General features: G+C 38.9%; 1 protein-coding gene across 3 annotated transcripts in view; it reads left to right on the top strand.

Moving 5' to 3' along the window:
* The window catches only part of unc5db (unc-5 netrin receptor Db), a 206,204-nt gene that overhangs the window by 128,329 nt on the left and 63,665 nt on the right, over positions 1-14,210 (top strand). For all 3 annotated transcript variants that reach the window (XM_082169790.1, XM_082169789.1, XM_082169791.1), the window contains exon 2: positions 5,037-5,252. In XM_082169790.1, the coding sequence (XP_082025916.1) occupies positions 5,037-5,252 (216 nt within the window). The remainder of the gene's footprint in view (positions 1-5,036; positions 5,253-14,210) is intronic.

Genomic DNA, 14,210 nt, shown 5'->3' with positions numbered 1-14,210 from the left:
ATTGCCTTATTTGTGGCTTGCTTGTTAGTTATTAGGACTTGCGTTTATGCTAATTTATCATAGGAGGAGCAGCCAGGAGGAGCAGCCAGAATGGCTTCTGTTTTTAAAGAGCATTGATTGTGCCAATTATCCATTACCTTTTATTGCAGTAAGTGTGCAGGCATTGCTAAAAGGATAAGGCCAACAATTAGCACTCTGGGAATCAGTGTGAACTCGAACCTAGTTGGATATATGCAAGGCCCCTTTAACCTCCACACCTCCTTTTCATTATTTTATACTTCTTTACTGTTCATCATTGAATCTGCACATGGGAAGGTGTTTATAATAGGTGTGTTTTATGATGGCCAACTGTACTGTTGTCTTGCTGCTGAACTTGGTGTTGATTAAATTTTCCTAGAAGATAAAGGGATAGTTCACATATTATTTACCCACCCTCATGTCGTTTTCACGTGTAAAATACATTTTAAGAAACTAGCAAAAGTCCATGTAAAGTTTTGCACAGCCTGTTCACGTCACGTCTGCCGAGCCGGTGTCTTCGGACAAGATGGCCGCCACAGAGACCGTTCACGTCACGTCTGCCGAGCCTGTGTCTTCAGACAAGATGGCCGACGCCGAGCCTGTTCACGTCACGTCTGCTGAGCCTGTGTCTTCGGACAAGATGGCCGCCACAGAGACTGTTCACGTCGCTTCTGCTGATCCAGAGACTGTTCACGTCGCTTCTGCTGATCCAGAGACTGTTCACGTCGCTTCTGCTGATCCAGAGACTGTTCACGTCGCTTCTGCTGATCCAGAGACTGTTCACGTCGCTGCTTCCGATCCAGAGACTGTTCACGTCACTTCTGCTGATACAGAGCCTTCACCGCTGGTCCTGCCCAGCTCAGAGTCCTCTTCACCGCTGGTCCCGTCCAGCACAGAGCCTTCACCGCTGGTCCCGCCCAGCTCAGAGTCCTCTTCGCCGCTGGTTCTGTCCAGCTTAACGCCCTCTTCATCGCTGGTCCTGTCCAGCTCAGAGTCCTCTTCACCGCTGGTCCCGTCCAGCACAGAGCCTTCACCGCTGGTCCTGCCCAGCTCAAAGCCCTCTTCGCCTCTGGTCCTGCCCAGCTCAAAGCCCTCTTCGCCGCTGGTCCTGCCCAGCTCAAGGCCCTCTCCATCGCTGGTCCAGGACTCTTTACCGGGGAGCCTCCCCAAGAAATTTTTTTGGGGGGGCAATACACCTCCGGACCAGTCTGATCCGCCAGGACCGCCAGAGGGGTGGTCTCCTGTTCCGCCCTGGACGTCCGAGGGTCCATCATCTCTGCCTTGGACGCCCGAAGGCCCTTCAGCTCTGCCCTGGCCGCCTGAGGGGTCGTCTCCGCCCTGGCCGCCTGAGGGGTCGTCTCCGCCCTGGCCGCCTGAGGGGTCGTCTCCGCCCTGGCCGCCTGAGGGGTCGTCTCCGCCCTGGCCGCCTGAGGGGTCGTCTCCGCCCTGGCCGCCTGAGGGGTCGTCTCCGCCCTGGCCGCCTGAGGGGTCGTCTCCGCCCTGGTTGCCTGCACAGCCTGCTCTGCCCTGGTTGCTTGCACAGCCTGCTCCGCCCTGGTCGCCTGCACTGGCTGCTCCACCCGGCCTCTCGTCCTGTCGCAGTCTCCAGGCCCTCTTCCGTTCCATGGGCCTGGCCCTCCATCCCGCCCCCGGATCCGCCTCTGATCCACCACCCTCCTGGACTATTGTTTTTCTCTGGAGTGTCTGGAATCCACTCCTTAAGTGGGGGGCTATGTAATGATTCCTGTCTTGTGTTTCCCTCGTCTTGTGTGGACTTTAGTTATTTCCTGTTCTGTGTCATGTTTTGTAGTCCTTTGTAGTTTTTCTAGTTTATTAATATCCCCAGGTGTTTCTAATTAGCCACACCCCCTTGTTATCTTGTTTAGCTTGTTGGTCCCTGTGTATTTATAGCCCATGTGTTTCACTTGTTACTTTGTCAGTTGTTGTACATGTAAGGGTTGCTTCTAGTCTTGTCATGCTCGTGATTTTGTTTCTTTATCCCTGAAGTTCTTTATTATTTGTTCTATGTCTATTTCATTAAAACCTTGCGTTTAGATCCTCGCTTCCGCCTGCTTTCTCCGGCACTTTACACTATTCATCACTGAAATTTATTTGAGCAACAGATATGGGGAAAAAGTGTGTTTGTGCTGGTATAGAAAGGATCAGACTACTCACAGGAAATTGTACTTCTAATACTAAATTAACTGGAACCATTTAAATTGGAGATATACCAAGTGACGTGCAGGGTAGACATTTGCATGAAACAAGCTAATATAGCGATGCACTCGGTTTTGTAGTGGCAGATCCAGACAGATTCTAGGAAGAATAATGAATTCTGTCCAAAGGTTGTGGCTGCCTTTTCTACCATCGACCCTCTGTAGCGGAGGGAAGTGATGTCGCCGTATTCAGCTCTTGTCACCCACCTATCTGCAACACTGCACAGCACGATTGTGTCCCTCTTTCTCTTTCACTTGGGAGCAAAATGCTGTGGATATTCACGTTTTTACACAATGGAAGGGAACTGATGTGATTGAAGCTTCAGGCCTGTTCTGTTAAAATCCATTTGTCTTTCAAAACAAGCTTTAGGGAAGTGGTCTATATGCATAGAGAAAAATACAATTAAAAATTAACTGTGAATGTGATACATTCCAGAATTTTTAACTGTTATCACCCCCATACTGAACTGAATAAATAACAGCTGTGAACTGATTTTGACATCAAAGATTTCACCCTCTCAATTTTAGTCACAGGGGACAAAAACATCCAGAATTCACGAAGGATCTGAAGTCAAATATGCTTTGAAAACTGATGTAATTGTGTGGTTTTCCCCTCCCCCCAGTGAATCTGTGCAACCAAGACAAATTCCTTCCCACTATGAGACTGCCAGCAAACATCTGCAGAGGAAGAGTAACATTTCATTTTTGAATTATTTAGAGTGAGCTCCATATTTTGTACCTTGAACTTTGAAACCCAGTGTAATATTGTGCATCTAAGATTTCCTGCTTTTGCCTCCTTACCTATGGCATGGGGTGATCTGTGACATTCTCCTGACATCCCTAGTGTGACTGTGCTTTTCCACTTGGTGATTCTGCAAATATCTGAATGCACTTCACCGTGAACTAGGTATCACACTCCTAGGAATATAACTCTGAATAATGTCATACTTCTCGTGCATATTCAAGCTGTTTTTCAATACACAGCAAAAGAGCATTCAACAACGAATTATTATTATTTTAATTGGAGGTTAAATACTGTTGGCATGTTTAATTTTATACATAATTAACATGGCCACTCTTCAGCAAATTTTTGCCCCTCAGAAAAGCTTGTCTAGAAAATCATGTAAGATGAGAGGGGAATGGTGCTCTCTGCTTTTCTCTTAATCACAGTGCATTTGTCTAAAGATTGAAGTTAAGTAGTAGAGACCAGGGGCAATTGTAACACTAAATTTCTCACAAACAAGCTAGAGAGATGACGCTTGAGTGCTGTTCACATTGACTGCAATTAAATCGCTGGAAGGTCACCAGGCCATTCACGCTGTTGGGTTATTATAGTAGCCGTCCAGACAGTGGTATCTAACTATATGAGGTGGTGTTTGCTGTCTGTACTTCCAATGCAAGTCTACACAAAGTCTACATAAATTTGGTTGCACTTAGGGTTGCATGATTATAGTCTGTACTATAGTTATCAAATGATTATTGGAGATTTTTTAATAATGTCTTTCAGTCTTTTTTTGATCAAAAACACAATTATATTGTGAAATAGTACAAATTAAAACAACTGTCGCATCCTTCAGAAATCATTCTAATATGCTGATATAGTATTCATAGAAACATTTCTTATTACCATAAATAGTGAAAAGAGTTTTTTTTTTTTTTTCAGGATTCTTTGAATAGAAAGTTCAAAGATAACATAACGTTAAACGGTATAATGGTAATTTAAATAAATGTTTCTGTTTAAAATGTTTAAACTTGATTTCATTTTCGCTTTTGTTTGTTCAGGTCAAAATTTCTTTCGTTTCCGTTTTTGTTTGTTTCCTAATACCGGTTCAGAGCCATGGTTTGCACAGTATAAAAATCATTGGAAATTCCCCATAAGTCTATGGAAAGTCCCCATAAAACATGGAAACCCAGTGTGTATGTTTTTGCCTAAATTCCATAAATTCCAATCCATTTCAAATGACAGCAAATGTCAGAGGTGGTATAGAATGAAAGACCATTAGATTTCAGTGGGCAGAGTTGAATTAGCTGCTTGTTTAATGGCTTTCATGGGACTTTACGCATCTGACAGACTTTGCAGTATTCAACACTTTACAGCCGGTGTCTCAAAAGCAGCGAGTTTTATTCCAGAGTCCAAGGGATGCGTGTGCAATTACTATTATTAAAATAGCATGGATGTAAAATATCTCTACATAAAATCCTGTTTTCTTCCCTCTATCATCAACACCCCTTAACCTGTTTTATTTTTCTTCTTCTATATTGGTTTTTCTACAGTTTTAATTCTTCCTTCCTTTAAAGAGAATGGTAGCAGAAAGAAAGAAAAATAAAACAAACACTTGGCCTAAGGAAAAGCTTTCTCACTTTCTTCTGCACCGAGGTGCATTTTAGCTCATCAGTCAAACACAAAGCAATCAGTCGCACCCTCTTCCATCACTAATTCTTTTATTCTTTTCATCACAAAAGCACTCAGGGAAACCTAATGCGTTTTTAAAGTAGAAAATGGCTCGAATTGTTTTAGTGCAATTGTCTCTTTGGCACACAGTTTAAAATCAATGGGAAGCTAAGAACATTCCCCAGAGGAAAAAGCACCATATTTCCAAATCTGAAGTAGTATGAAATGCAGACCACATTTAGATATTTCATCAAATAATTGTAAGTACTAGGCACACATATAAATGATGTGTCTGGGATGTTAATTAATTAAAAAAATTGTCCTAAAATTAAGATTTTATAAATTTAAATTCTGAATAAATGTGCTGGAGAAATGTGCTCATTTCTTGCATGCTTTCATTTATTTTACAGGAGCTGTCAGTGATACCCTTGCTGATTCCCTGTCATCAGTTGGTGGGACATTACCCTACTTCCTGCAAGAGCCTGAGGATGCTTACATAGTCAAAAACAACCCAATCAAGCTGCGCTGCCGTGCAACTCCTTCCCTGCAGATCTTCTTCAAATGTAACGGGGAATGGGTCCATCAGAATCAACATACCTCACAAGAGTACATGGACCAAAACACTGGTAAGACGCACATGATCTTACTGCTTACTGTCTCCTACTTAATCATTTATTTCCAAGGAATATTTTATGTATATCCAGGCAAGCCTATTGGTTAATCTGTAGTTCAAATTCACTTAAATCTGTGACCTGTTAGCTCCCCAGTGAATCTTTTTTTTCTCTTTGATTTTCTGCTCTGTATTTATACCATCTGTATACTTCAGCAAGGAATAAATATGATAAAAGGACAATTAATTGGTCAGTTGGTAAAATTTGTTAACTTTATTCACTACTATATAATTTGTGATGTTTAGTCCATAAATTTCTTCAGAATTTATTGCTGTCTTTGTAAGGACCACCCATTGGCCCAACGACGGAATCCAACGGCCTGGCGAAGGAATAATGCGTGTATGTCTTTTCAGCGCTCCAGTGAACTTCACTTCATTTATTGGAATTTAGTTTCAATATTACTTTAGCTCCACGCTTAATCTGACTCCAATTTCAAATGATAATCAAATTTAGATCGTGTTTCTGATTAGAAAATTATCAAAAATATTGATTATGAATTAATTTAGATCTTTGATTATTCTGGGCATCTCATAATTTCAAATATTCGTTCATTACGGACCTAGTGTCACTTTGAGACGTCATGTCGCGAATGTGCGTTCACGATCACAAACTAGCCAGTCCTGAAATAGTCAGAGGGTGCAGTGCAATTATTTTACCCTAAGCGGCCGCTCACTACTGACCCATAGGTGTAATGTTTTATAATAGTTGCAGCGTACAACATGCTAAGTCAGGGAATAGTCAGAAATCAGAAGGTCTTCCTAAGATGTGCCCCATGGTCCATTCAAAGTGCCTTCAGTTTGATCTATCCTGGACAAAGATTTGCGGAAACACCTGACTGCACTTTTAATCTACTAAAATTTATGATTTCTGAAACTTCAGAATAAATCAAGATGTAACATTTATTTTTCAGGTAAAAATGTATCATGCCAATTACACAAGTAAATTATTAAAAGCCAATTCAGAAATAATAAATACATGACATTTACTATAAGATGACTCTAAAAGTAAGTAATGCTTTCCTGACAGAGACACACAGTGGTGTGTCAGGGCTTTCCAACAGGAAAACACTGAAACAGCACTGTATGGGGGATCCTGGTAAAGGGTCCCAAAGACTGCTATGACACCTCGCCTTAAACACCCAGACCAGAACAAAAAGGGTTATACAAATATTGTTTAGAGTTGTTTGGGTCAATCCATGTACCCCAGGGGGTAGCACCTGGTTTCAGGAGATATCACCCAGAGAGGGGAACCGGATTCTCCTAAGTTCTCAATCTTTCTCATTAAACCAATGACTGCAATGAAATTAAGACCATTTTACCAAAGACACTTAAAATGCTACCAAACATGAAAAGGAAAAAACAACATATTCACAAGATACACCATATGTGATATATAGACATTCTTAATGAATTTTCAGTGACTTGAGGAGGGAGATGGGGGATGAGTTGAAGTCAAACAAGGAGACAAGGAGATAAGTTTGGGCAGGGCAAGGTCCTGTGCTCTGTCTTTGCTATCTGCTGTCCAGGGTGCATTTTATTGCTTTATTGCAGGGTGCGTTTTGTCTTAGCAGGAAAATCAGTCCTTACATCTTCACACTATAGCTGGTTATTTCCCAGTTAGTCTGTATCATAGAAGAGGTTTAAACATTTAGATGCTCATTGTGATATTCTTGTGAATGAATAAAGATCACTGTTGGTGTGATTTGGCAATGCAATGCAATATTGACATCTGTCATTATACAATAACATTGCTATTCTTTATGCTTGTGATTCAGAACTGTGATATAATACAGTACTCACTTGTTTCTCATTCAGCATCACTGGACATCAGTGCTTTGTGCAGTTGGTTGAAAAGAAATAGAGTGTGCACTGACCAATGCTTCAATACGCCGAAAATCTTTTTTTTTTTTTTTTATGACTATAAAAAATGTAGCTAAAAAATACCTCATATAAAATTTTGTTCTCTCTACCTGTGAAGTCGGCTGTAATGTTGTTTTGTAAGTTCTGTAAAGTTAATTTCATGTTTCCTTGGCAACTTGCCGGCTACAATAATTTCCAGTGCAATTTAGGCTGAATTACAGGAACTGTCATAGGTACACACTCGACAGTGCTTTTATTAGAGGATTTCTGCTTTTGTATTACCAAAAAAATAAATCACCTAATCCAACCAGCTCCTCTGATGCATACCGTGATTAGTCCACATAGGTGTTTGCCTCACATGGCGGCTTTGTGGCAGGAGGAGCCGTTTAATTGTTGCTGGAAGTTCATTATTGTGTGATTGCTGTGCTGTGAAATTGTTGAGGGCCTTATAATTGAAAAATGAAAAATCACAACAAATTATTTTCTCATTTACATGTGGGAAAAGTCAGAGAAGTTTAGGCAAACTTGCTTGCTACCATCACATACTGTAAATACATTGCCAAACAAAAAGTGATTTGCTATGTTTTAAACATTACTTTAATAACTAATTTAATAACTGATTTAAATACATACATTTATATGGCTGTACTCAGTTAGTGCTGGATTGTTGTGGCTTAGAACAGGAAGAGGAAGCTACATCTTAAGCATCTTAAGATGGTCTCAATTTCTGCTTTTATATTGATTATATGCTTAGCAATTGGTCAGAAAAGCCTGGAACCATTTTGTCCCCAGGTGACATTATTTAGGTGATGATTCATCTGGTGAGCTGGCTGGCCGATTTAACACAGATTTTCTGCTTGCTGATCCCAGTTTCATCTCGATACTGTACATGCATGCTCTAGACTTTGCAGCATGTTTTCTCACCCCTATTTCTGCACCCTTGAGCATTTGCATTTCACGTATCCTTGCACACAGATTCATCACACTGTTGTCCTCAAAGGACATATCATCATTACAACTTTGAGTCTGGCTCAGTGGTCATAAATGACGAACCACAACGATCACATTTCATATGTGAAATGGCATGCATTAGGTTCTATGAAGTCACATGCTCATTCCACTTAAAGTTTTGTTTCTTTATCTAGCTTGCTATCTGTTGTACAACAGATTTGGAGCAGATGTCTTAGGACAGGTTGCTCACCGTTGCCTACTGGCCTTCTGCCTCTGTCCAGCCACAATATGGAAAGCAGTAATTTCCTCTCCTGAGAATATACTTCCCCCATTACCAGGTTCACTGCCTGCAGTGTTGCCAAGGCGATGAAATGTATCAGTCCGGACCCAAGTGGATTTGCAATTAGAAGAGCCAGAGGACGTCTCCATTCGGCCAATCACATTGCCAGCTTTACATCAGTGCTAAACTCATAACCAGTGATAACGACATCCTTTATAGCACCCCACCATGCCACCATAATGGATAACAAAAAAGGTGATAGGATTAGGAGGACGCTAATCAGAGCCACAGATCTACAAAGAATTGGATTTTATTGATTAAAGCATGGGTCTTCAATGTCATCGCAAGCGGAAGATAAGATCTCTTATTTACCAGGCAGACAGATAAGCAGCAACACATTGCCCTTGAGTTTAGTTCATGTGCAGATCGAGAGGTACCAATCCAAACCTTTTGGACAGGGTCCACTTACCTGTGTGACAATGTCTGGCTCTGGACTTAAAATGTTACCTTATTTTGTGTGATTTGTTTGTTATTGTAGCAAAAAAAAAAAAAAATATATATATAAATATATATATATATATATATATAAATATATATATATATATATATATTAATTTATGTTCACTTTTATGTTAGGAACAGAAAACAGATGACAGAAGGCCAGCAGAAGGGACTGTCATGTTTATAGCTGATAAATATAGCTGATTTTCTCCTTCATAAAGAAACGGGAGACAGTGTTGATCAACTCAAATGTGTCTCTGTATCAAATTCATTTAATATTTTCCCATGGTGCATTAACTGGCATTTCTTTAATGTGGTTCTCAATTTGGTGAACGCACACATATGGGTGTGACAGAAAATGTTTGTAATGGCAGAAAGTTTATTTAGTTAGAATATGTTTTATTGCAGATAAAGTTCTATGGAAGTAAAATAATGTCAAATGTTTTTGAAATAAAAAGCCTGTTGAATTGCACTACTTGAAAAAACATAGGCATTGCATTAACCATGCTTGCATTTTAATGCATTGTATTTTTAGGGCTTGCATTTTTATGGGCTGAAATTCAACATGGTTGAATATTTAAGCTGTGAATATTTCAATTAAAAACATTTTAAACACCTTTTCATTATTAAAAATGCAATAATCCATATTCACCTTTCATATTTCACTTCCAAAATATTCAAACTGTTTAAAAATACAACCAATAATATTCAACAGGCAATTTTCGGTCCATTTTATTTCGCTTTGCAAATTCGCTTCCACAAATTCAGTGGTTCAAATTCGACAGTAAATTCAACATTGACGTCCAGGAACTGCAGGAAAAGCAGAAGATTGCCGAGCATACTCTCCATCTGCTGTTAGTCGACCTCACCAGCAGGGGGTGCAAAAGCGTGTGTTGTTGACGAAGACATTCATTCATAAAATGGAAATGATTATCTGTGTCAGTATATGCGAAAAACATGATAAACACACAAAAGCTGTTTTTATGTTTCATTCAATAACTTCATTGTTACTTTCCCTGTGTATTCTAGCCTACATGTCATCAGCTTTCTCTACCATGAACAGGATTATAATCGGTTTCCCTCAATACCTCACACTCAAGGATTCCCCTTCTGTCGGGACAAACGCTTAACGTAGCTTGATGGACTAATACAGTGATATGAAAGACCAATCTTGCACCTTATTAGGGAAGTAGGCTGTAGGCTACAGGCAAGCAGATGGACTCAGAATATGAACTTAACGCGCACAGTTCATGCTGAGCGTTTCGTGATATACTGGCATAAAATCAACACTTGATCAATTAATACTAACACTTTCTCTTCTCTTCTCTTCTCTTCTCTTCTCTTCTCTTCTCTTCTCTTCTTGTATGCATATGTGTATTGCATTAGCTTCTCTTCATATATGCATATGTGTATTGCATTAGCTTAAACTGTTAAACAGTACTTGAATATTGTTGTCCTATTGTTAGTTTAACTGTAAATCGCTTTGGATAAAAACGTCTGCTAAATGACTAAATGTAAAATTGGCTTGATATTGGACATTCGCACATTTAGGGACCGTCTCTAAAGTTGCATACAACATTGGCATACACGTTTCTATCTTCAATAGCAAACTTAAATTTATTTGAATATATATCAAAAATCCAAAGGGTGCGCAGTATGCCTGACACTAAATTAACACTTTACAGTTGGTTTTATGACTGTAAGTCGTTCTATTCAAATGCTATCGGAGTTAGAAACGTGTATACCAATGTCGTATACACTTTAGAGACGGTCCCTAAATGTGCGAATGTCCAACATCAAGCCATCTTTATGCCAATCTATCACTGGGAAACGCTCAGCATTAAGCTTTGCGCGTTATTCTGAGTCCATCTGCTTGCCTGCGAGTTTGGTCTTTTACATCACTGTAGTCCATTAAGCTACGTTAAGCGTTGTATATGTCCAGCAGGGGAATCCTTAAGTATTGAGGGAAACCCTAATAGCCTGCATGCAGCACATCGTCACAATATAAAGTTAAGGCAACTAAACAACCAAGAGAAATATATGTCAACCTCAAAAATATAACATTGGATCTGTACATCCGCATCGGGGAATAACATTATAATCTTGTTCACGGTAGAGAAAGATGCATGTAGGCTACACAGGAAAAGTAACCGTGAAGGCACTGAATTTAGCATAAAACAGCCGTCATAATAATCACAAATACACTTACATTGCTGTAAATGAGTTTTATGAATGAATGACTTGCTCTAATTTTGCTGGTCTACGTCTACAACACGCGCTTTTGCACCATCTGCTGGTGAGGTCGACTAACAGCAGATGGAGAGTATGCTCGGCAATCTACTGCTTTTCCTGCAGTTCCTGGACGTCAATGTTGAATTTACTGTCGAATTTGAACCACTGAATTTGTGGAAGCGAATTTGCAAAGCGAAATAAAATGGACCGAAAATTGCCTGTTGAATATTATAGGTTGTATTTTTAAACAGTTTGAATATTTTGGAAGTGAAATATGAATGGTGAATATGGATTATTGAATTTTTAATAATGAAAAGGTGTTTGAAATGTTTTTAATTGAAATATTCACAGCTTAAATATTCAACCATGCTGAATTTCAGCCCATAAAAATGCAAGCCCTAAAAATACAATGCATTAAAATGCAAGCATGGTTAATGCAATGCCTATTTTTTTCAAGTAGTGCAATTCAACAGGCTTTTTATTTCAAAAACATTTGACATTATTTTACTTCCATAAAGTTCCTATTACAACACACAAATATTGCTCCTCTCATTCCGCAATTACTAACACTTCTGTTGACAATACAGATGGGAAGAATTGGTGAGAACTGACGATTAATATGCATTCATATTGAGTCTCTCTTAACAAATGGACAATTTAATGAGAATGATAATAATCATTACATGGCTCTATTAAATACTTGTATTAAGATGTATTTAAATTGGTTATTTTAAATTGTAATAATACTTCACATTATTACAGAATTTTTCATCAAAAAAACGCAACCTTGTTGAGTATAAGAGACTTTTTTCAAAACAATTCAAAAATCTTACCAACCACAAACTTTTAAATGGTAGTGTACATTTTGTGATTAATGACCAGCTAACAGTTATCTTTTATTTATAAAATGTCTCTTCTGATACACACTGGAAATTTTCATGAGCAAAGTTGTTCATTATTGTTGCAAATTATTGTAAGCAAAGTGATAGTGCCTCCATCTATTCCTGCTTGGAGGCACACATTGTGATTGACGGTACTTGCAAATTTGCTGTGAATTCCATGATTGCCGAAATTCCATGAATGGATGGATATATCTGTGCAGTGTAATATTTTTGCACATTAGTGCCATAATCAGTGACAAAAACATGTTTAATACATCAGCTAATTATATGCTCTCTTACGGTTTTTGCCCCAGCAAATCAATTGCTGATGTACTGAATGCCTTAATAATCCAACCCTTAAGGTGACGAATGTCGCTTATGATGCTAGTTACTGAGCATCCCTGGTGCTTCAGTAATTTGCTTGGCTAAATTGTAGCACAGCAGGAGTTGAAAAACGTCTCGTTTATGCTAGTCTTACAGTGATTGGTAAAACAGCAAGATGCTTTCTTCCCTTCCAACATGAGCATTAATACTGCTTTAAGAAACAATCTATAAAAATGTGTAATATTTCCTTTTTATTCTTCAGTGTTGACTGGGGAAGAGATCTGAAATGTTCAAAAGTGTTCGATGAACCTCATCCTGGAGAACTACCTCAGGTTTTATTTGTTACAGGCTCTGCAGTATCAGCCCATGAGAACAGTTATAGAGCATAACCATCTTATGAAAAATCATCCTCCTCTAAGTCATTTATCACGGATTTGCCAAAGGAGGAAGACACGACTGCCGCGCTGCTCGCTGTGCCTCTATTATTGTCCTTTACTGATAAATGACAAGCTGAAACTTCTATGCAGCAGCACACAAATAAGCCCCACAGACTACTCCATTTAGGATTATAACCTGTGGATTGTGAAAAAAAAAAAAAAAAAATTAAATCTGTGTTGATAGTGACGGTGGAGAGAGAATCCAATTGAATGTGACCAGAAACTAGACAAAGCTTTTTCTTCCTGTCTATAGATTAGAGGCAAATAGAAAGAGGCAGATCCAGACAAGTTCTAAACATCATAGGGGGCACAGGCAATGCCTAGACCTGATAATGAGCTCTTTGTGTCCCTGTCATACCTGAAGTGAAGGCCTTGAGTCCTGGCGACCAAGCAGCAGTGACAAAATAACAATGACAAGATCTGGCCTCTGGCAGTGTGTCTGCATGCTTTTCTTCTTTGCAATGGAGTGTCACATTCTAATGGCTGCTATTGTCGAGAATCAAGTCAATATGTTCCTGAAGTTTTATGGGTTGAATGAGTGGGAGTTGTTAACTAGGATCTGAAATATACTTTGTGGTGTTTGCAACTTAAAAGAGAGCAATTTCTATTTCAACATTAAAGCATGTGGTTTTGTTCAGAGTCCTTTATTTCATTCTTTATTTTCAGCTCCACATGAATATCGTAATGCAGCTGTCAAACAGACAGAGTTGTTGCCTGCTCAAAACCCTAGCTTTTCTCACGCAATTATATGAGCTCACCATTGCAACTGTCATCCACTCAAAACCTGTGAAAGTATATATATATAATAAAACACAGAATAAAAACTCTTGTATGTCTTATCACTCTTGCATTGAACAGCCTAATTGATTATAATGGGACTGATGTAGTTGTCATGTCATACTGTTCGCTTTCACACTGCGATTGGCTGCTGTTTTATTCCTTTCCAAGTCCAACTGAGAAAACCTGCATTTTATGGCATATGCATATTAAATGTCTAGAATTGTACCCACTTATATATTAAATATTAGTATTTCTATTAGTATTTTCACATTCACTTAATTTTTTTTGTATGAATATTACTAATATGTGACCCTGGACCACAAAACCAGTCACATGGGTAATTTTTTTTCAATTGAGGTTTATATGTCATCTGAAGGCTGAATAAATAAGCTTTCCATTGATATGGTTTGTTAGGATAGGACAATATTTGGCAGAGATACAACTGAAACTGAAAATCTGGAATCTGAGAGTGCAATAAAATCGAAACATTGAGAAAATCGCCTTTACAGTTGTCCATTTATGCTCGCGATTGTGCTGCATTCACTCACAAAAATAAATGTTTTATATATTTACGGTAGGAAATTTACAAAATATCTTCACGGAACATGATCTTTACTTCATATCCTAATGATTTGTGGCATAAAATAAAAAATATATAATTTTGACCC

Source organism: Leuciscus leuciscus (assembly GCF_965113295.1).
Source record: "Leuciscus leuciscus genome assembly, chromosome: 5".
Lineage (NCBI taxonomy): Eukaryota > Metazoa > Chordata > Actinopteri > Cypriniformes > Leuciscidae > Leuciscus > Leuciscus leuciscus.
The sequence above is the reverse complement of the archived record's forward strand: the minus strand, read 5'-3'. Positions and strand labels throughout refer to the sequence as shown.